Source organism: Odocoileus virginianus, chromosome 27 (genome assembly GCF_023699985.2).
Source record: "Odocoileus virginianus isolate 20LAN1187 ecotype Illinois chromosome 27, Ovbor_1.2, whole genome shotgun sequence".
Classification (NCBI taxonomy): domain Eukaryota; kingdom Metazoa; phylum Chordata; class Mammalia; order Artiodactyla; family Cervidae; genus Odocoileus; species Odocoileus virginianus.
Window position 1 is genome coordinate 33,338,880 of NC_069700.1, and position 22,794 is coordinate 33,361,673.

Genomic DNA, 22,794 nt, shown 5'->3' on the forward strand with positions numbered 1-22,794 from the left:
TCTATCCAAAGGGGATGGCAGTTATTGGAGCTGGAATACACACCAAACCTCCCAGAGGTCACCATTTAAGTTGCTTCATCTGTTTACAATGACTTCCTTTTTATCCCCCTCTGCTAAAATCCTACTCATCTGGTCATTTTTATTTGCCTATGTTTTACAGGGTGAGTTTATAATTTCTCTCTAAATTGCTTTTATAATTCAAAATAAAAATTTATGTATAAGTATTTTTAACCCCATTTTTCAAGGGTTAATTGTTTCATTCTTCTGGAACCTTTTTTAGAGTTGTCTGCAACATTTATAAAGCAGGTTGCTAGCATCCTGCACACTAACATGTAATACAAGGGCTATCAGTTTATTAGAGCTATTTTGTTAATGTTATACCAGAGTGAAAACCTTTATACTTTGGTGACTTCAATGATAAGAATTTCCAAAGCCCTGTGGAGGAGGTGACTCCTGTATCCTCCAGCCACACACTGAGACATGTAACTCCCAGCCAAGCAGACCAGCCAGGCAGAACCAGAGGGAAAAACTATCCTAGGCCCAACAACAGATCAGGTGGCCCCAAGGAATACTCCTGTTTCTGCTCAAGATACTGCTTTCCAGAAATGTTGGAGCCAGAGCCACAGAGAGGGGAAGGAGGTACAGAACAGGCCAGCATAGCCAGATCCTTGTCCCAGGATTCTGCCATCATTTCTTGGCTGGCTGATCTTGGACAAGTCTTTTAATTGTGCTGGTCTGTTTCCTTGTATGCAAAATGAAGACTGGGTAAGCGCAAGGTTCACTTCTAGTTGTAAAAGTAACCAGGATCATGCTCTGCCTCTAGAAGGGGGATAGCAACAAAGACAAAGGAGGTGGGGACAGCCTAGTTTCCAATTCTGCAAGCCTGGTGAACAGGTACCTGATTTGTCCAAAGGGCCATTTCTCCTGCTGGACAAGGAGCACCATGCTCCTGAAGGAAGGTGGCCACAGGGCAGCTGAGGTGTGGGAGGCAGGCTGGACCTTCCACAACTCCCAGAAGGCAGCGCTGTTGGGGAGGAAAACATCAGAAACCATCCTCACACCTCTTCCAGGGGTCTGAGAGACAGACAAGCAGGCAGACAGAGCACGCTCCAGCTGGGAGTCTGCAACGGCTAGGCAACCCCATTCTCAATGCAACCACGGATGGCTCTGGCCTCCTGAGGAGGGAGAGGGCTGCAGAGATTAGGAGGAGAAGGGCAGGCCCCACCGACAACCATAGACACACACAGGGGCTGCTGCCCATTAGAACATTTATTTCTCAGAGAGAAAATAAGTTTAAGACAGTCATATTATAGTAGGTAAAATTAACTTTTGTATTCTTTACAAGCATAGAGTTTTCTCTGTTTATTACCTCTCTTATACCATCTGTTATAAACAATTCTAGAAAGCAAATAAAGTTACTTTCTACAATAAATAGAGCATCATGTGCTTCACAGCAGACGCGACTGAGACACGTAGGCCCCATGCCACAGCAGGATCTGAGCCGTTTCCCGTTCTAAAAGAGCAGTTTTAAAAATGAGACTCAGAGACGGAAAGATTCAGAGAGACTGAGAAAAAGAAAAAGACAGACTAAGAGAAAGTGTTGGGAGGAAGAGATACACAGAAAGAGAAAGCCCCAAGATCTTACAACACAGGTTGAGACAAGGGTCACAGAGTCCACAGCCGACCGACTACCTGGGGAGGGGGGACGCATTGGCTCCTTTAAATAAAACACACGGTGTGCACTTAAAATACTCAGCCACACAATGGAGGACTCCAGTAATGGAAACTATAGGCCTGAATAATTTAGAACAGTATTTTACAATTATATACACTATGTCCTTCCCTAGCCATAGGCATTGTAGTTTTATTATTGTACAAAATCCAAAACCCCGTCCTTTATTATGTTATAGAGAGTTTTGTTGGTTCCCTTTTAAACTCTGGCTCGTGTCCCAAGTGTATAAGAAGTCGTGGCGGTTGGTTGGTTGTATTTTTAAAAAGTCAAGTGCGTAAAAATGGCAGTGATCTCCCCAGTGACTTCGTTTTGTCCAAAACTCCCCTATGAAAAATTTAAAACAATTAAAAAGAACGTCAGGTTAAAAATCAACATGGCGATCAGTGGCCGGCAACCTGGCCCTGCAACTTTGGTGCTTAAGAGGTGAAAAGAAACATCAGAGAACAGACATCGAAGCCTCTGAAAGTTGTGTTGGTTTATCAGTCAGCATTCCCCCGTTTCACAGTTTTTGTTTTTTTCCCTTCTGTTTTTGAGAAGGTAAAGGTGGAGAGGGGGTTGAAGGAACAGCGAGGAGGGGACAGCAGGTCTGAAAGAAAAGTGCTGCGCTCTCTGGAGTTCGCAGCAGCAGAGGCTGAGCAGGGCAGAGCACAGGACAGGAAGATGCTGGACTACAGGCCCCTCGCTGTCCCTGGTGGTAATGACAGCCTAGAGACTGCAGGGACAGAAAATGAAAACCCGTGAGGAGACTAGGAGGAGGAAAAGAGCAGACCCGGCAAAGGGCACAGCTTCACCCCAACAGCCTGCAGAATCCACGTGGACAGATGGCCACGGGCACCAGAAGCCTGGTCTGCTGACAGGAGCCCGCCCAGCCTGAGCCCACCTCTTTGCAAGGCACAGGCCCGAGGGCCCCGCCTCAATCCAAGGGGGCAGCTCTCACAGTCTGGCCTCTGCTGTTTGCCTGCAGCACATACAAGGGGGTGGGGAGGTGTGCTGGTGAAGGGGTCACCCAAGTGGTAGTTAGCAGCTGGCCTCAAAGGGAATGAGACATAAAAAGAAAAAAGATCAGTTTGGTGATGGTTTCTGTCAGTTTGGCACAAAAGAAAGCTGGGAAAGGAACACAGGAGAAAGAGAGGCTGGGCAGAGGTGCAGAAGATGGTTCAGGGAAGAGGTGGGAGGAGGGGTGATGGAGGGAGAGAGGGTGAGCTCCGTGAGATTCCCGCAGGACCCGAGTGTGTATCCTCAGCACCTCTGGGGTCAGTGTTCGAGCCTCGCTCACCCTGAGGTGTAGTTAGTTGGGAGTGGGTTGGAGGGCACCAGGCACAGCCTTGAGCAAGCCCAAGACCTCTTGCTTTCCAGGGCCAGGTTTATCTCCATGGCTGGGCCCAAACCTCACAGCTGTTTCAACTGGTTCTTCAGTGGACCAGCCCCGGGGGAGCTTGGGTGGGAGTTTTTGGCACAGCAGGCCCACCAGGGGAACCACGCAGTTAGTCAAAACTGGGGCCTTGCCCATGGGGAGGACACAGCCCAGTGCCTGGCCTGCCATGGGAGGGGGAAGCAGCCAGCCGTATGCCTGGCTGGGGCCAGAAGAGGCTGCTCTGTGCCCTGCAGGACGGAGGCAGGGCGGGCCCCCCCTTACAGGTAGCTGGAGGTGACGAAGGAGTGGGGCCCCCGCACTCGGCTCAGGTGGATCATCGCACGGTCGTAGGCCACCTGCACTGACTTGCGGATGCTGGTCTTGCGGCCTTCCAGCATCTTGAGCTTGTCCACAGTGTCTTCCACGCCCAGGGGCAGGACTTTGTCCCTTGGAAGCCATTGCCTAAAAAAGAAGCATAGTAAGAGGCCTGGACCATGGTGGGTCCCACAGGAGGCTCCTCTGGACCCACTTGCCCATGACCAGCCAAGCCAGGTGGAGGGGACAGGGAGAGGGAGGCAGACTGGGATGCTGCAGGCAGGAGGCCACAAAGGGACTTATTTTGTAGCCAGGCCCTTACCTGGGCCCCAGGACACTCGGCTTACAAGGTCACCGGAAGGAAGCCCATGTGCCCCCTGGAGGGCTCTGAGCCTCACCCTTCCTTGGAGAGTCAGGGAGCTTTGTCAAGGAAGTGGAGCTGATGCTAAGAATCAGTGGAATGATTTCTGGTGGGGCCTACACCTGGTTTTTTTAAAAGATCCCTGGGTGAGTTGAACATATGGCTGAGAGCCCAGCCTCTGGAGCTAGATCCTGGTTTGTATCCCAGTTCTAGCTATAGGTTCTTGGCTTTCTGAGCCTTGGCTTTCTAAGCCTCAGCTTTCTCAGCTGCAAAATGGATTGGGAGGGGATTAATGAAGATTTAAATGAGGATCAAATGAAACCACTCATGTAAAGCAATCTGCATAAGGACATGGAGTAAATGCTCGATAGATAATAGTTATTAGCTAGTCCTGCCTCCCCACTCTACAGAAGCAGGGGTGAAGGAATCCTCCTGCTGGCCTTTTTAAACCATGAGCAGACAAGCCCCTTGGAGTGCGTTCTGCACTTCCCACAAATCCCCACTCACCCAGGACTGAGACACGCATTCCCGCAGCCGCTGGGAGCAGCGGCAGATTATAGGCTCTCAAGTGAGTCTCTCTCCAGGAATCGCCCCCACTAAGGACAGCCAGCACTCAAGGCCGGGTTGACGTTCGGGTACAGGGGCACAGCCCCCGTTTCTGACATCTCTAGTGAGCTCAAACAGGATCAGCTGTGGCCCCTGCAGCAAGTACACTGCAGTTCCAACTGCCTCCTCTGCCTAGGGCTGCACCCCTTGCCCTTCACCCCCACAGCTTTCCCAAGAAGCCTCCTAACACAAATCTCCATCTCAGAGTGCTTCTCAGAGACTCTGATCTACCAAACCCCTCAGTTACCATTAACACAATTCAGCACTGTTATTCCTAACACTAAATTACTACTATCATGGCAAAGGCAGACTAGCTGCTGGCAGCTAACCTTTCACCTTCAACTGAGCACAGAGGCAGAGTGGCTGAATCCACAGCCCTGTGTACCCCCAGCACGTCAGCATTAGAAGAGCATCGCTGTTCTAACAGTTGGGCTCCCCAGCCTGCATCCTGGTGCAACCTCCCAGCAGCAGCACGCACTCACCAGGTGCGCTTGTTGTCAAAGAAGAGGACAAGGAAGAGCTTCTCTCCAGCCTCGGCCTGTTTCTGCTCGCCAAGCTTCAGCACATCCAGTGGGGGAACGGGGATGGGGACACCGTTGTGCAGGAGGCCCTCCCGGGGCATCTTGGGGTCGATGATCTGGAAGCAGAGGGGAGAGGAGTCAGCAAGGGGCGGATGGGGTGAACTGTGCCCTCTGCGGCGGGACTAAGCACTGAGCCACCCTACAACAGAGCTATGTAGCGGACTGATCCTGCCTGACTGTGTTGGAGGGGCTGACCTCTTCCAATGACCCTCAGTACCCTAAACATAAATCTTGACTCTGTTTCCCCAGACACCGTTCTAATCCTTCGGCTCTTTCCAATAAGACCTTCCAGTAAGAAAGCTTGCTCCATCAACTGTCAGGCCCAAAGCTGAAAGAGAAGCTCTGGGAAGCCAGGGGATTGTCAGAAGTGAGTGGACTGTCTCTGATGTCCAGGCCAGATAGATAAACGCGTTCCTCCCAGTGTCCCTTAGAGGAGAGGAATAAAGGCCATTTCCCTACCAATTTCCCTTTAGAACCTGTATAATTCATTTCAAACTCTCAGGGGCATTCCTAGACACCATGGCTGTGGAAAAGGTTTTGCCTCAGCTAGAGGGCCCACCCCTCGGTTTCACCTAAACATATCTTCTGGTTACCCACGACCTTCCTGTCTATTATCCTTCCTGGGGTGTAGACCAGATACAATTTTAACATCCCATGGTAAGGTCAGAGAAAAGCCAAGAGACTGAGCTTGGAGGGCTGCTGGAGAGGGGAGAATGATGTGGTTGGAAACAAAGGCCACTGGAAGAATCAGTCCTTGAGGCTGCATGCTCCACAGGGGAAGGGGCTCAGCAAAATGCCTGGTGGCATCAACACAACATAACTCACCAGTGCTACGAAGTACTGACACCATTACTGAAGCTCCTAATTAGTCACATATCATCTTATTTCATTCTCTTGCTAATGCTGAGAAGTCTGCTGACAAGTATTAGCCTACAGAGGAAAATGCCAAGCACAGAAGGATGCAGCTGGCTCAGACAAAAACCACGCACCTGGACTTGAGGCTCGACTGCCCACTGCCTCTTGCACAGCCCTTGCTTCCAGAAGACCTGGCTGATAAAGTCTCTCTGCACCAAGGCCAGGGAGACTTGGAAACTTACCGAGGAAGCAGCTTTCCCCAGAGATGGAAAAATTGTAATTCCTATACCCTGTCCCAGGGGGCCTCTTCTTGTAATAATAAATTGCTCTATTTACTTCTGGGTGTCTGCCAGCTTCCTTACATCCGTCTCAAGATAAGCAGCTAAAAGCAGGTGCTCTGGTTAAGAGTTTACTCTAAGAAAGAACCACCCCTACCCTGCCCCCAGCTGTATGATTTGATAAAAACTCTAACTCCCAGCCTGTCTGTCCCTCCTGGGACTGATGCTAAAGGTCCTAATGGGAACCACCAGACAGGCTCTCCTGAGCTTCCTCAATCACCAACAGTGGGGCTAGTGCCTGGCTGGGAAAGTGGGGGCAGACTGTGAAAAATGTCCCCCCCAAGGACAGAAAGAAGATGGGAAAGTCTCCCTCTTAAGGAGAGGTCGCCTCCCTTTTTAAAGAAGACAGAGGCAAATGTACTCCAAATAATGGGCCACACTCACTCAAATGTTATGCAGATGTAAAATAACATGGAAATAAAGTTTATGATAACATTTAATATATTACATAATAAATGTGTACACCCACTATTGTTATAGCTATAATATATAAACAATAAATAGAAGGAACAATACAAAATGCTTACAGATGATATGTCAGGATGCTGGAGGTTTGTGTTGATTGTCTATATAAGCTTCTATAACATAGATATGTAATTTTTACAGAAAAATTTTTTTTAAAGAACAAGAGCTCCAGAAAATTAAAAACCATAGTCACTATATGTGCAAGTACATATTTAAGTATGTAGAGGAAAATGACTGGAAGAGTATAAACCAAAATAAAAAACAGAGGCTGTGTTCAGGTGGTGGGGTTTTCAGGTGGTGGCTGAATTTCTTTAATTGCAAAAGAAAATTATAATTAAGAAGATAATTAAAAAGGAAAAAAAGAGACTAGATTTAGATCGACTTTTTTGTACTGGGAGATTTAAAAAGACAAAACCAAACCTGCATAGCCTTAACCACTTCTTCAACAACTAACCTGGGGGTCTCACTGAGAGCAGAGCCTGTGAAGGCAGCCCCAGGCCCAACCTCCCCGGCGCTGAATCACAGTGTGGATTTCCCACCTGCCTCTGCTAAGGAGAGGGGAGGCTGGCAGCATGGGTTCCGATATGACTCCAGCAAGTGGTATAACCTCCGGGAGCTACAGTTTCCTCACAAGCAAGAAAAAGATCAGAGTTCTTGCACTCGTTACCTGAAGAGGCTGCTGTGAGAGCAGAAAAAGCCACAGACAGATGAGCAAGGAGAGGCTCAGAGCCCTGTGTGCACATAAGGCTGGCAGGGCGGTTCTCAGCCCCCGCTACAGACCACCAGGCAAGTTTTTAAAAAAATATTCATGCTTGGGTCTGGTTTCAGAGTCTAATATGGTACTTCTGAGATGGGGCCTCAGTATCTGCATCGTTTAAAAAATTCCCCGAGATGATTCTACTATGTCTCAAAGGTTAGAATCAGTATTTACCAGATGGACATGACCTTCCCAATCAAGGTGGTAAAAATAGAATTTTTAGCTACTATTGGTGGGAGAATAAACTGGAAAGTGAAAGTGTTAGTTGCTCAGCTGTATCTGACTCTTTGTGACCCCATGGACTGTAGTCCACCAGACTGCTCCTGTTAATGAGATTCTCCAAGCAAGAATACTGGAGTTGGGTAGCCATTCCCTTCTCCAGGGTATTGAATCTGGGTCCCCTGCATTTAGGCAGATTCTTTGCTGAGTCACCAGGGAAGTCCCATATAAACTGGGATTGCCCCTAACTTTCTAAGGGGCAACTTGGCAATTTGTATCAGAATTCTGCATATGCCCCAAAGAAGACATTTCTAAGACTTCTTCACTGTAAAGAAATAATCATAGATGTGCACAAATGTTAAACTACAATGAAGCTTACCACTGGTTGTCTGTCATAGTGAAACATTCAAACTGATCTAAATAAGGTATACGCATACAACTGAAGATGACACAGCCATGAAAGTGATGCCGATAAAGAATGTTCGATGGCATGAGACACGTGTGCTCATGGTGTGCTGTTAAATAAAGGGACGGTTAAACAGCACATGGTCTAATATTTATGCATTAAACAACAACAACAACAAAAAACAGGGCTGAGGGTATACATCAAGAGGTGATCTCTGAACAGATGGGACTGTGGGTGATTTTGAACTCAGTGGCTCAAAACACAGGCTTTGATATCATACACTGTCAAATTCCAACCCTGCCACTTAAAGCTAGATGACCATGGGTAACAGATCTTCAGTGCTTTCCCCTAAAAATGAGAATAATCATACCTTTTCTCCATATTTCAAGGACTTAGCATGACATTTAGCCAAACATCTAAGCATTATTAGCAGATTTTATAATTCTCTACAATGAGCACATATAACTTTTATGCATAATAATTTTTCCATTTAGCAAATAAATATACTCTATTAAAACCCTAAGAGCCCTAGCCTCTGTCTGCATACTGTAACCTATTTTAAGTGCCCTAAGCCTAGCTGGTTTGACCCACCCAGGCTGGGATAAAACCTCCCTCCCTTCTGCAGCTAAAGGCACCCTGACTCCCAACCACACTCTGCTGGCTTGATCCAATCAGATAAGCCCTTGAGGCAAGGTAGGGGCCAGAACCCCCCCAGGGGAGGGAGAATGGAAGGGCAGACTCACCAAGGCAGGGTAGGAGGGGTAACCTCGGCACTTAGCCCACACCAGCTCCAGGGGCTCCAGGTCTTCGCGGTCTTCAAAGGGCATCAGGAGGCTTCTGCCTGGGGGTGGGGGAGGGGAGGAGACAGGGGGGCTTGGAACAGTGCCCAGGAGGCCTGCCCCGGGCCTCCATTTGACTGGAGCAGCCCAGGAATGAGTCAAAAACATCCCCTCCACCCTTCCTTTTCCCTACCCTCTCCTGAGTTCTTAACTTTTCCCTACCCTCTCCTGAGTTCTTAAGACTAGATTAAGGGTCAGCAAACTTGTTCTTTAAAAGGTCAAATAGTACGTATTTTAGGTTTTATGTGCTATATGTCTCCACTGCATCTACTCAACTCTGCTGTTGTATCATGAAAGCAGTCACAGGCAATTCCTAAATGAATGAGCATTGCTGTGTCCCCATAAAACAATTTCTGGACACTGAAATTTGAATTTTGTATACATTTTTGTATTACAAAATATTAATATCATTCTTCTTTTGATCTTCAATCATTTGAAAAAAATGTAAAAACCACTCTTAGCTCATGAAAGTGAAAGTGTTAGTCACTCAGTCTCGTCTAACTCTGCAACTCCAAGAACTATAGCCCACCAGACTCCTCTGTCCATAGAAGTCTCCAGGCAAGAATACTTGAGTGGGTTGCCATTTCCTTCTCCAGGGAATCTTCCCGACCCAGAGATTGAACCTGGGTCTCCCGCACTGCAGGCAGATTTTTACCAAGTGAGCCAACAGGCAACAGGTTACAGTTTGCTGACCTCTAAACTAGAACCCTACCTAGGTTGATGTTCCTTGAAAAAATATAACTGTTTCATTACCAGGAATACAGACTATATGGCAGCTTGGCAAAGCCACAGACTGCTCTCTGGGCCTCCCTGACTTGTGGGCCTCTGGATGGCAGCTTCATGGAAAAAGACACCTAGGACAAATATCCCAGAAAACGACCTGCTAACTGAGTCCCTCTCTGGCAGGGCCACACCTGGCTCCAGAGCACTCAGCAGAGGTTCTCTCTGCGCCTGTTTTGTCAGAGTCTCACACGGGCCCTGGGGCAGACACAGGTCTTCAGCTTTCTCTGTTCTGCACCTAACGCACTAGCACACATGGCGGGTCCTTCACAAACATCTCTGAACACGAAGAGGAACCTCCCTTCCCCTTCCCAGACTATAAACTAGCAACAGTGAGGGGACCACACTCGACTAAGGAAAAATGCCCAAATTCCACAGAGTAGAAATTATGTTCCTAAGGAAACATTACCTCCCATGTTTATAATTTTTTTAAAAATGTATCACTGGTAATGAGGTCTTGTTTTCTACCTACTGAATCAATAGCAATAACCACAAAAAGATAAAATCCAGTATGACTGAAGAGGCAGGCTGTGGGGACACTGGTGCAATCATATACTGCTGAGGAAACTGCAGACCAGTCTAATCCCTTCACAATATAATCTGGTGGCAAGTCTCAAGAGCCATAAAAAAATGTATGAACCATCTGTTCCAGTAAATGCTTTCCCTGGGAATTTGTTCTTAGAAAAATAACTTCTAAAATGACTGAGAGGCATTTGGACAAAAATATGGGTTCACTGCATTATGTATAGTGTTAAAAGTTGGAAATAACCAAATGTCTAATGAAACAAGTAAGTAAATTATAATGCATTGACTGGAAGGTTAACATTGAAAAAAGCAATATATGAAAGAACATGAGTTCTGCTTTAGCATTCTGTTAAAAATATGCCTGAAATAAATGGAAGGCAATGTAGAGAAATGAAGACAATGGTGTTAAGGTGATGGAACAGTGAAAGGTTGGTTTCCTTTTTAAATCTCCTTTGGCATCATTTTAATAATTACATGGTTCTTAAAATAAGAATAAAATGTCACTACCAGAAACACAAAGTATGTGCCAAATCCATTCCCAGTTATGCACTAGATGCTGTACAAGTTAATCCAGATATGAGCCCTGCCTTCTAGGCACTGACAGTCAGACAGCAATGAAATATGCAGGCATGCATTCATCAACACACATGAAAAAAGAAATGTATGCAAAGGGAAAATAAAGCAGTTGGGAATAGGGAAGAGAGGAAGAGAAGCCCTGAAGCCTGTATGTTAGACGGAAGCTTCAAAGATAGGGCGTCCAGAGTGCACACGCTCCATGGGATGGCTGGACACAGCTGTGCTCAGAGAACAGCTGCCCTGCACCCGCCCCACCTGAGCACCACCTAGTCCTCTCCTGCGGCTCTGCCCTGCCCTTCATTCCCTCAGTCCAAGGAGATAACATCCAAGTATTTTACTGTTTGGACCTGCTGGAATAGACTCTCTCATGGGGAGAGGGGTGGAAGCACAGGATCACATGAAATTACAGGGTTATGTGTGAAATTCCGTAGCATGGAGCAGACTGGAAATATCTGTCAAAAACACAAAAGCATACTTCCTTCAATACAGAAAGAGTGTATGTGCAGATATACTCCCCAGGGATACAAAATAAGCTTTGTACCTGGTTGCTCACTGCAACACTGACTATGACAACTAAATGAAAACAATCTAAATGTCCATCTGCAGAGGGCCAGCTGAGTACACGATAGCACTCCTATGTAGTGGGGCATTAGGCAGCCAATAAAAAGCACAGAAGAATCTCGAAGATGTATTATTAACCAAAAAAAGGCATGGTTTAGAGGAATGTGCATGTTAGGCTTCCCTGCTCACTCTTTTGAATATATGCACAAGTTTTTGGCTTGTGTACGTATGGATTACATCTGGAAAGACACAAAAGAAACCACTGAACAATGGCTAGTTCTGACTTTTTTCACCAAAGCATGTGTCACTTATTCAAAATCAGATGAATTATTTCAGAAGAAGGGGACATCTCCCTGCCCAGTGTCCCCGGTCTGGAGGAGTTCAGGGTTTGGCTGTGGTTCTACGGAAGGCCTGGTTCCCCCAGATGCACCTGTACAGCACTCCTTACCTGAGCTGTTGTAGTCAGAGTCTCCGTTCACACCTTCCAGGAAGGGGACTCGAGACAGGGCTGGCTTCCCCCGGCTGCGTTTGGGAGGCGTCAGACCACTGCATGTAGGGAGGGAGGGGAGTGAAATGAGCAGTTTAAACGACTAACACACCCACTTCTGCTCTCCACCTCTGCTGGGGGCAGAGTCGCAACAACTCTTCAAGGAGAACGGTTTCTCACCTTCCCCTAAACATTCACACAAACCCATGACATACTTCTGACCAAAATGTTCCCACGAAGCTTAAGGAAACATGTCACCCATATGGAAGGACTGAACTTGGAAAGTGAAGCCTGCTCCCCTGCCCAGGGACACTGGATTTCACCCAGAGGGTAGGTCACCCCAAGCACTTGTCAGTCCTTCCAGAGTCTAAGCAGTCAGCAGTCTGGCCATGAGGAGGGTCTGTTCTTATGTCTGCCCAGAATCCTTTACTCGGTGGTTCACATAGCTTGTCTAGAAACCAATTCCTTTTTGAGGCACAAAAATCTGCCTCATTCCCAAATTTTCTATAATGGACATGCCTTACTTCCTTAATTAGGAAAGACATTTTTAAATTGGAAAAACAATCCACTTCTCACTTCTACTTTATGTGTGCGAAGTTTTTCTTAGACAGAGATGGATTTTTTTAACTAGCAAGCAGACGGGGTTTTTTTTTTTTAATGCGGTTATTGTAAGGAGAAAAAAAATCATATATTAGATAAAGACTACATGGTAATAGGCAAAAATGAGACTAGTAATTCAAGAATAATGATATAACTGGAACCCACATAGGCACTAGTATTTTTAAATTGCTTCCAATGCAATTTCTAATGTACCACCATAGTTAGAAGCCTTTGGGCAAGAATGATGTGGCTACGGTTTTTTTTCCCAATCAAACTTTAAAAACTATTACTGCTATATGCTGCTGCTGCTAAGTTGCTTCAGTCGTGTCCGACTCTGTGCGATCCCATAGACAGCAGCCCACCAGGCTCCACCATCCCTGGGATTCTCCAGGCAAGAACACTGGAGTGGGTTGCCATTGCTTTCTCCGATTACTGCTATATAACTATTCCAATAACAAAAATGCTTAAAAGGCAGGCCAACAACCTGTAGCAGAGCAGAAATGCTTAAGAAACCTCTAGTGGGAAAAAATAAAAATAAAAAAAATAAAAAAGAAACCTCTAGTGAGATAAGAAGAGGTTGAAATTAAGACTGGTTGGAGAGTAGAGTGCTCCTATTCTACTGAATCGTAACTGACTTTATCACGGTCTTACACAGAAAACCCAGCACAACCAGAACCCAATCAATCATAATCCTTCACTAACTAGCAGGTTGGGAGCTTTCCTCCTGCTGGTCAGGACCTGTTGGGGAAAAAAACAAAAGAACACCCAGTTCATATTCAGGATTCAGTTCCCACGCACCCTACAAAAATCTGTCACTGGGCTTAGAGAATCTGAGTCCCTATAAAAATGTAAGAAATGGTAGTTCTATTAGGGAAATCTCTCCAAGTTTACATCATGGATCCAGGGAGATACCTCCAAATACAACAGAGGAGGTCACAACCAAGTGGCTATGAGAGAAACTCTGGAGCCAAACTACCTGGGTTCAGAATCTGACTCTTTTCCTCATTCATTCTGTTACCCTGAGCAAGTTACTTAACCTCTCTGAGGCTTGTGTTCTCCATGTGATACTATGAGGATTTAATGGGTTAACACATAGAAAGCACTCAGTACAGCACACACTAAGTACTCAATAAATAGGAGGTATATAGCAAATATTGTTGTATGTGCAGGCTCAGTCGCTAAGTTGTATCCAACTCTTTCTGACTTCCATGCACCAGGCTCCATAGGACTCTCCAGGAAAGAATGCTGGAGTGGGTTGCCATTTCCTCCCCCAGAGGATCTTCTCTACCCAGGGATGGAACCGAAGTTTCCTGCATCTCCTGCATTGGCAGGAGCCAATCTGAGCCATCTGGGGAGCCCAAATATTATTATAAAAAAGGCACTAAATTTTAACATCTCACTTTAATATTATAAATTACGGAGGATGAGCTCTGAGAAGGATGAGCTCAATGGGGTAGGATACAACACCAAAACTAGATCCCTGTTTTCTTATTTCACAGAAAAAAGCACAAGTGACTCAATCGCGGCTGGCATTTCCACCCTCTCTCCAAGTTACCCAGGCCTAAGCAGACCACCCAATCTATAAGTATTTTGTTTACTGGTTTAACATTTATCTCTCCTTTCTAGAAGATAAACTCCATGAGAACAGACATCTTACCAGGGCTTAGAACAGTGCCTGGCTCAATTAATAATTGAGTAAATGACCCATAGAAGAGAGGGCAGCTCCAACCTGCTCAGAAAATCATTAGAAAAGATAAACCCAAAGACAGGAGGGGAAGGGGATGGGATTAGTAACCAGAAATTCTTTCAAGGTTCTTTATCCTGCAATCATATGATTCCAGTCTAATTAATAAGGAAAATCTTCCTTTATGTACTTACCACCACAGTGTTAAGGAGGGAGGAAAGAAGGGAGGGGGAGAGAGAGAAAGAAAGACAGAAAAAATTCTGTGGTTTAAGTTCTAAATCTCCCGTTTCAAACCCTGAAATTCTACTGAGAACCACTGAGTTAAAGAGGAAATGCCTTCCAAGGGCATTGTTTCCACAGCGAGCAGGAACCCAGAGATACTGGTGGCTTTGGCATGCTCTGCAGAAAGGCAAGCAGTGTGAACAGGCAGGCTAGCCAGAGCCTGGCCTGGCTTGCTCCTGTGGCTCACAGCTGGGAAGAGTGCCCTTTGTGGAGGGAAGAGCCCAACACACCTTCTACTTTTATTAATTGGCTAAGTGGGGACAGTGTGATAACCTCACTCCTACCCTACCCCAATGAACTGAGTTTCCAGGCACCCTATCTTTGAAAGGAGTCAGGAATTTCAACCCAGGACCAGGCTAGCAGCATCCTGTACGATCCTGAAACCTCTGCCTCTTCTCTATGCCTAGTAACTGTGTTTACCCATCCACTCCCCTTTATGCTCTAGGGATACAACAAGGAGGGAGAAAGCTAGGACTTATCTGAGGCTTTGTGGGGAAGAAATCTCAAAGCACCCACTGAAATCTGGGCCCTGCTGTGGTGGGGAAGCAGCCCAGGCCCAAGGGGCAGCACCAGGGTAAAGCGAGAACCCAACGGAACCTACACCCAGCCTGCCTTGGAGGCAGTTCAAACAAAGACGCAGAGTTTTCTGGTGCTGTCTGGGATCTCCTCCCCTGACTCTGAAACCAGGATCCATCCAGTTGCCATGTGGAGGGACCATGAGGTCAGCCTTCTGGATAAGTCGTTTTCCCTTTGTGGCACTGAAAGTCTCCCATTTCCAAGAGTCCCACACTCCCTGGTATCTTGCAGAGGACACAACACAGCAGAATTTCAGTAAACTCTTAGACTTGGAAGATACTTGAAGGTTCTGCTCTCAGAAATCCTCCCTTTAGGTTAAAGAATGGGAAGAGAAACCCACCCCTTCCCAGATCAAGGATGGCAGAAGAGCTGGGGCCTCAGTCAGAATAAAGGCAACACCAACCTTCCTATCTGCTCATTTCTTACTCCCACACCACACTTCTAAAGGGGCCATTGTTATGACACCCCAAAAAGCAAAAGACAAAGCCATCTATAACTAGGTTATCAATGGGATGGGGGGCGGGTGGGGACTGAGTCGAATGTTAGCTTCCCTGGGCAGCACCAGCCTGGCTGTCCCCACCCCTGGAGCCCATTCAGCTCTGCAAACCCTGTGAAGCATGAACTCCACCCCTCCCCTGCTGTCAGATCAGGCCTGACAGCCAAGGGTCGTGGCGTTCCCTAGGAGCTACCAGAAGCACAGACAAGCGGCCTCGGGAGATAGCAGGGGTAGGGCAACGAAAAAACTGAGACCGGCGGCAGGAGGTTCAATCTGCAGCTGAAAAGAAATTAAATGGAGAGAGGTAGCACAGCTGCCGGCAAAGCTCTGGGACAAGGGTTCTTACCTGCAAGCTTCAAATGCCAGTCCACTGCTGAGACCCAAACTACATTCTGAGTCAGATCCACTTTCGGTGTGTTTTCCAAAGCCGTTGGTCACGCCTGCCAAGGACATACAGAGTGAGCCTGAGTGCAGAAACCCACAACCCCTGACACATGCCGCAGAGTGAGGCAGCTGCCTTGGGAGGGCTCGGGAGGAGGGGTGGAGGCCAGCAGGTCCCTTCCCTTGGGAAATGGGTCTTGGGTGGTAGAGAGAACCTGATAAAGTGGGCAGGTGGTGGGGGGGAGATGGTGGGTAGCGCAAGGAACAGACACTGCATTTTCCTTCCCATCCTTCTGGGTATTCTTGAAGGAAACAGCCCACAGCTCATTCTAGTTATTGTCACTTGACTACAGTGGGAAATACCAAGACTTCCTCACTCTGGCTGGCTCACGAGACCCTGAATCTGCTTCTAATTTCAAGCCTCAATTAGCGGGGAGTCTCCTCTGCCTCTTGGGGAGCCCACCCACCTTGCCTCTCCAGATAAACAGTCACACACCCTATCCATCACATGGCTGGCAACAACTAACTTCATTCTTTTGGGATGGTGTCAGGGGAGGCTGGGACCGGATAAGGGCTGTGTCAGCCACACCCTGAGATATCTAGCAGAGCTAGTCAAAGTTGAGGATAGGGGAAACTTTTCAGCAGATCCAGAGAGATGAGACCTTCTCAGGATGGGGAGTCAGATTCCCTGGGCTCTACACTGGGCTCTGAAATATGGGTCCCTTTTCCTATTTAATATTTAAGCCTTGGCTTCTCCTTTCCTAAAGCGAAGGTAATAAAGGTAATACTTTTTTACTTATAGAGGATGCTATTAGGTATGAATAAGGGAAGGTCTATTTACAGCAAGAAGCCCTTCAGAGGCAAATGAAGACTGATCATCCCAGGGACATAACTTTCATCTGCTCTGAAATCTTCAACTCTCTATCTATCTATCCAATTCCCAACCACAATTCAGAATCCTACAAGTCTGATAGCTGAGCCAAGTGCTCAAGAGCTCGGAGTCACATATACCTCAGCCAGAAAACTGAAGCAAGTTACACCTGTGAGAGCAGGTGTCCGAGCCAACACATCCGTGCCCTAACCTGGCTCTGCCGCGAACATTACCACCTCAATTTAAATCACGAAAGCCAGCTGTACCTCATTTGTAAAGGATCAACACATGCTTTTGTGAGACGCCACTAAGGCTGTGCAAAAACATTCCTAGGCACCAGGTAGCTGAGACAGTGGAGGAGAAGCAGACTTCAGCTCCAAGCAGTGGGCCCTCTCAGGCTGCATGAGCCTGACATCCAGATCTACTTCCCTACGGCAGGATCTTTCATTTTTAGTGCACCGTGCCGTTTGGCTGTGCCTGATATAGCTCAACAGATGACAACAATAACTGCTACCATCTACCGCTATATACCAAGTACTTTATATAGGCTGCTTCCAATCCTTAAAGCCCTGCAAAGAAGTATCACTAGCCTCATGTCAGAAATAAGGAATAAAATCAGAGAGGTTAACTGATATGCCCCAGGATACACAGCTGGCAAGAAGATGGGATTTGAACTCAAGTCTGCCTAATTAACTTCGGGGCTTCCCAGGTGGCACAGTGGTAAAGAAACTGCCTGCCAATGCAGGAGACATAAAAGACGCCAGTTCGATCCCTGGGTTGGAAGATCTCCTGGAGGAGGGCAAAGCAAACCACTCCAGTATTCTTGCCTGGAAAATCACATGGATAGAGGAGCCTGGTGGGACAGGACGACTGAAGCGACTTAGCGCACATGCACAGCCTACTTCAGGCTCAAGTTCCTGACACACAAACCACATACACACAGCCTACTTCAGGTTCAAGTTCTACACACACACACACACACACACAGCCTACTTCAGGCTCAAGTCCCCCCCCCCCAGCCTACTTCAGGCTCAAGTTACACACATATACACAGCCTACTTCATACACACAGGCTACTTCAGCCTCAAGTTACACACACAGACACACACACCCTACTTCAGGCTCAAGTTCCTGACTCTATATACCATCCTACTGCCCTAATACAGGCAAGCTTGGGCCAGATAGGAAGGGAAGGTATTGCTCAAAACAAAGTGTTAGGCAGGAAGCAAGCAAAACAGAGAAAAGCATGTGTTAACCACACAGTCCAAACCCACCCACATAACAGGACATGAGAAGCAATACCCAGGGCAGGCCCCTCCCTGCCAAGTGAGCTGGGCTTCATATCCCACCAGGACTAAACTGCTCTGTCTGGTAACGGAGATCCTGCACGTTCAGGCCCACCTCGTCCAGTGTGTTGGTTCCTGACGCTCCGGGAAGCCCCTTTCCAAACTGTTCCTCACAGGCACTCTGTCCTTGGTTCCACATACCACAGCCTGAACTCTTTGCTGCTTTTTACTCTGTCCTCATCCTCAGGGCCAGCTCAGGCACTGTCCCCTCATGAAACCTTCCCAACCCTCTCAGCTCTCATTTCTGAACACCTCTAGCAGCGCCGTCACCTGACACATAACCACACACTGTCCAGCACTGGGGCATCTCTGCACCTCAGGACACCACCCAGCCTCCCCACTGGGCCATGAACTCTTTCAGTGCTGCTCCTGAGTCTGACTTATTCCTCCCAGTGAGCAGCCTGTGCTGGACATGCAGTGAGGACTCCTTGGTGACAAGCCCTGAATACTATCTCCCATGATCCCTTGGCTCATTTTGCTGAGGCTACAGGTTCTTATTTCTCAAACATGCAAGCATGTTTCCACATGCAGGGCCTGTGTACTTGCTAGTCTGTTTTTTTGGAACATCCTTTTCCCAGATACCCAAAAAGCTCACACCTCTGGCTCCTTAGATCTTTACTCAAATGTCACCTCCTCAGAAAGCCTTCCCTGGCCCCTCTCTAATACCACCTCAGCACCCCCTGTCCCCCTTCCCTGCTGGACTTTTCTCCACCGCTTCTAATATGAGATACAATTTACTTACTTGCTTTCAGTCTAACTCCTCTATAAGGGATTTATTTGCTTTACTTAATTACTTCCCCCCCACACACGGCAGTGCCTACAATAATGCCTGATATAAATATCTGATAAATGAATGAACTAAAATGAAGGTAGGAACCATTTTATCATATACAGCTTTGTATTCCCCTAAGGGCCAAAGAGAGCCCCAGACACAAGCTGGCCCTCTCAAAACACTTCCTCAAAGCCCGGTTCCCCAGGCCACTGCTCGTGTGCCAGGCCCAACTGTGAGCTGTGGCGCCAGCCTCAATGCTACTACTGGCATCCACAGGGGCCACTACAGATATAGCTGACTGGGGGAGGTGCTGGTTGCCAAGCAAAGCAGGAAAGCATATGAGGAGCGAGAGAAGTCTCAGGTGAGGTCACCTGTCTCTTCCTCCTGCTGGGGGGACCTCTCCCCTTCGCTTTGACTACAGCTCCTGCTCCTCGGCCGCTTCCGGGAGTGCCGTTCGTCCTCGATGCTGGCGGGAGACACGGGAGAGTCCACTGTGCCGTGGTCCTCACCATTCTCCAGGGCCCTGTCTGGGCTCCTCTGGAGCTTAACCCCGTTCCTGGCCTTCTTGAAGAGGACTGATGTGCGGCGGCCCACGCCACTGAGTGGGGCGCCAGTGGGGGATGTGTCGGGGGCCATGAGGGACACTCTGTTGATGCCATTGTCACTGAGCAAGCGTTGCAAGGGCTCACTCCCTAGCTGCAGAGGTGATTTTTCCAAAAGCTCATCTTCTTCCACTTTTCTGGGCTTGAGGAATCGGCTTGGAGGTTTGCTATCATTGATGGGTTTCAGAGTGGGGGGATCTGGAGGGGATTCTTGCTCAGACAAGGAAGGTGCAGGTCCAGTGGGTTCCAGGGTTGGTGGGGGAGGCATTTTGGAGTCATCTGTTAGAGAAAAAGAGAACCTGCTTGAACATTTTAGAAAAAGTCTGCCCCTACAAGTCAGATAATGACACTGACAACTAAGAACCAAAAGCATAGGCGGTTAGAACACTTGAGATGCATCCCAGGTCTCAGATTTGAGGTGAAGAAAAGGTAGGACTAAATTGTGTCTATGGGGTTCCCAGGTGGCTCAGTGGTAAAGAATTTGTCTGCCAAGTAGAAGACATGGATCCAATCCCTGGGTTGGGAAGATCCCTCAGAGAAGGAAATGCCAACCCACTCTAGTATTCTTGCCTGGAAAATTTCATGAACAGAGGAGCCTAGTGGGTTACAGTCCCTGGGGTTGCAAGAGATGGACATGACTTATCGACTAAACAGAAGCAGCAGTAAGTTTTGTCTACGCTAGTAGCTCTCAATCCTGGCTATGTATTAAGAGTCACTTAGAAAGTTTCTTAAAAATTCCAATGCTGAGGCCCCACCTCAGACAAACTGAAACCAAATCGCTAAAGATGGAATTCTTTTAAAAAAAAAAAAAAAAGCATTTACCAGGTGAGTCTGATGAAGATAGGGTTACAAATCCCTACACCCAAGAAAGCCCAAAGCCCTCTGATTAATCAGTAATTAGATAAGTCTCAACCTCACAAATTAAAGGTCTAGACCCAGGTATTTTCCCATCTGTCAATGTATTTTGTTTCATATCATGCAAATGAAGCAAGCAGGACAAGCAGACAGAATAAGCTTACAGACAGCAAAAATGCAAGCAAAGAATTTAAATCAGTGGCTCCCAAACATGTCTGTTCAACCTCCACCTTGAAACTTCTAAAAATTGAGACTTTTAAGACAGAGCTCAGATTTCCCTAATCTGAGCTTCTGGAACATGAAGACTAGAAATTTTTGAAATCTCTAGAAGCTGTTGCAACTGGTCCACTGGGCGTGACTCTGCACTGCCTCAGCCCAGAAGTGGGGATGGATACAAACAGGATGCTGACTGCCACACAGGGAGCTGGGAAAAGTCACAATGGACATGAAGCCCTCTAAGGGCTGAATCTGACCTCAGCCACATCCCCACTCACCGCAACCTAACACAGAATGGGCCATTCCCTGCAATTTGGCCCCTTTGCCTCTGAAGATAACTTCCAACTTTCTGGACTGTATGGATGACAGGCCCTCCTGAGTTGACAATTCTGCTCCCCAGTGAAATGGAGAGCAGGGACAGCAACTCAGGTAAGGCACCTGAATCTCTAAGAATCACTTTCCCAACCGTCTTTTGTAATATGGGGCCTTCCTTCTTGGGATGGGCCTGTAGATTTGGCCACCTGGAGTCAAAGCCATGAGCCCAGACCATCTTTAAGGTTCTTTTCTATTCTCCTACTATACCATAACCTAACCTGCTCCAAGAGCCTCTCTACATGATGGGTAAGTTGGGCTAGTATTTAACTAGTATGTACAATACGGCCATACCAGGTGCAAAATACCAAAATACTTCTGTTAGTAAACAGCCACTGGACCTCAGTATCTCAAACTCCCTGAATCTGCTCACAATCCAGCAGTTGAAAATCCAAATCAGTGGCCCTCAGGAGCCCCCTCCAAGACAACAGCTAACATCTATTCTGACTGATGGATTTTGGTCTCAATGGATTATTAAGTATTTGAACACCACCTCTGAGTGTGCAGGAAAGTGTGACCCTTTCCCAGGGCTTTTGCTTGCCCACTAGGGTCAGAATTAAGGAAGGATGCTCCCACTGTGGGATTTCAGCTTAACCCTCCCTTTCCCGGGCCCCAGACCCTTGCCTGCCTGTGACTGTCTCTCACCTCTGTCCCCACTGTCTTCTGGCTCCTCCTGCGGGGCCTGCTCCAGCACAGCCACATCCCCCCGGGGCCCTGCTGGCAGCTCCCCACTGGACACAGTCTTGTTCAGTGATGGTGGTTGTGGTGGTGGCGGCTGCGCCAGCTTCTGCCGAAGAGCATTGATCTCCCGGCGCAACAGGCGGACTCGGCGGGTCCGGGCCCCACTGGACCGCATGGCGCTCACCAGGTCTAATTTCTCCAGCAGTTCCTTCAGCTGCACTTCTGGAGACAAGTGGGCCCGGTTCTCTGGGATGAGGATGTTGTCCACTGCCAGGGAGAAAGGAGGACAGAAGGGGCTGAAGGACCTGCCCAGGCCAGGGCAAGGGGACGGGGATTCCTTCAGATGCAAAATATTCTCCTGGAATGCCTGGGTCAGTGGATTCTAGCAGCGTCACTGTGGGGCCTTGGCCCCGCCACACTGCTGCCAGGAGGGTGGCCACAGGTATGAGGTCAGAAACTGGGAAATGTGCAGGAAGCAGTTCAGTCACGGTTACAGGCTTATGGAGCAGGAACAAGGCAACCTGGCCATCCCCTAACCCGAGTGACTGCTTGGCTGCTGCCATCAAGAAGCAGAGAGCAGGGGCAGGCAGACTGGGGATTCCAGAGGCAATTCCGCTTTTCTGATCCTCCACCTGCACTCTTCTGAGAAAGCCAGACACCACACTGTACTCCTGCTGCCCAGGCTCCAATGCCACACAGTGGAAGTCCAGGAGAGAAAGACCCCTTATGAAACCTTAGTTTTTAAGCAAATAGCTAGTACCTGATTCCCGTCCTAGCATTCAAGAAGGGTTTGGTGAATAAAACTTTAACTCCTGGAACAATTCTAGCCACAAGCACATGGACCTCAGCCTGTGCCTACCTCCAGTTTTGCTCCTATAGTCTACCCGGTAGCCCCCAGGACCATCCTAATCCCCAGCTCTCCAAGATTTTATACCTGTACCTCTCCTGGCCCCTCTCCTCCCCATCCATCCCAGCCTCTCACCGTCTTCCCAGGAGAAGCGGTAAAAGTCCTCCGATTTGGGTGACTCGGGCAGGTGGGTGCCCGTCTCAGGGTCATAGCCGATGTTCTCTGCCTGCCGCCGGGCGTGCCGCAGGATGGCCCCTCCCAGGTCCCGCAGGCGGACAGCTGCTCGGTGGAAAATTGTGTCTTTAGCATTATACTTCATGCAGTTGGTAACTATAAGGTTAAAGTCCTCCTCAAACTCCTCCAAGGTGTGGTACAGGTGGGACTCCAGCTTCCGCCTCATAGTAGAAAAATCCATTGGCTTGGATATGAATTCCAGGTAATCTGGAACCTAAACAT

The 22,794-nt window shown here is 47.9% G+C and overlaps 1 protein-coding gene across 2 annotated transcripts in view; it reads right to left on the minus strand.

The window, feature by feature from the left end:
• Positions 1–1,251: 1,251 nt before the first annotated feature.
• BRPF3 (bromodomain and PHD finger containing 3) overlaps positions 1,252–22,794 on the minus strand; it is a 34,562-nt gene continuing 13,019 nt past the window's right edge. The window contains exons 6-14 of one of the 2 annotated variants that reach the window (XM_020875826.2): positions 22,474–22,786; positions 21,456–21,758; positions 19,137–19,646; positions 15,742–15,835; positions 11,719–11,816; positions 8,733–8,830; positions 4,851–5,005; positions 3,369–3,548; positions 1,252–2,444 (exon numbers count right to left, since the gene is read on the minus strand). In XM_020875826.2, the coding sequence (XP_020731485.2) occupies positions 2,438–2,444; positions 3,369–3,548; positions 4,851–5,005; positions 8,733–8,830; positions 11,719–11,816; positions 15,742–15,835; positions 19,137–19,646; positions 21,456–21,758; positions 22,474–22,786 (1,758 nt within the window). In that variant the 3' untranslated portion in view covers positions 1,252–2,437. Of the gene's footprint in view, positions 3,549–4,850; positions 5,006–8,732; positions 8,831–11,718; positions 11,817–15,741; positions 15,836–19,136; positions 19,647–21,455; positions 21,759–22,473; positions 22,787–22,794 lie in introns of both variants that reach the window. The other variant, XM_020875827.2, reaches the window with a different exon arrangement.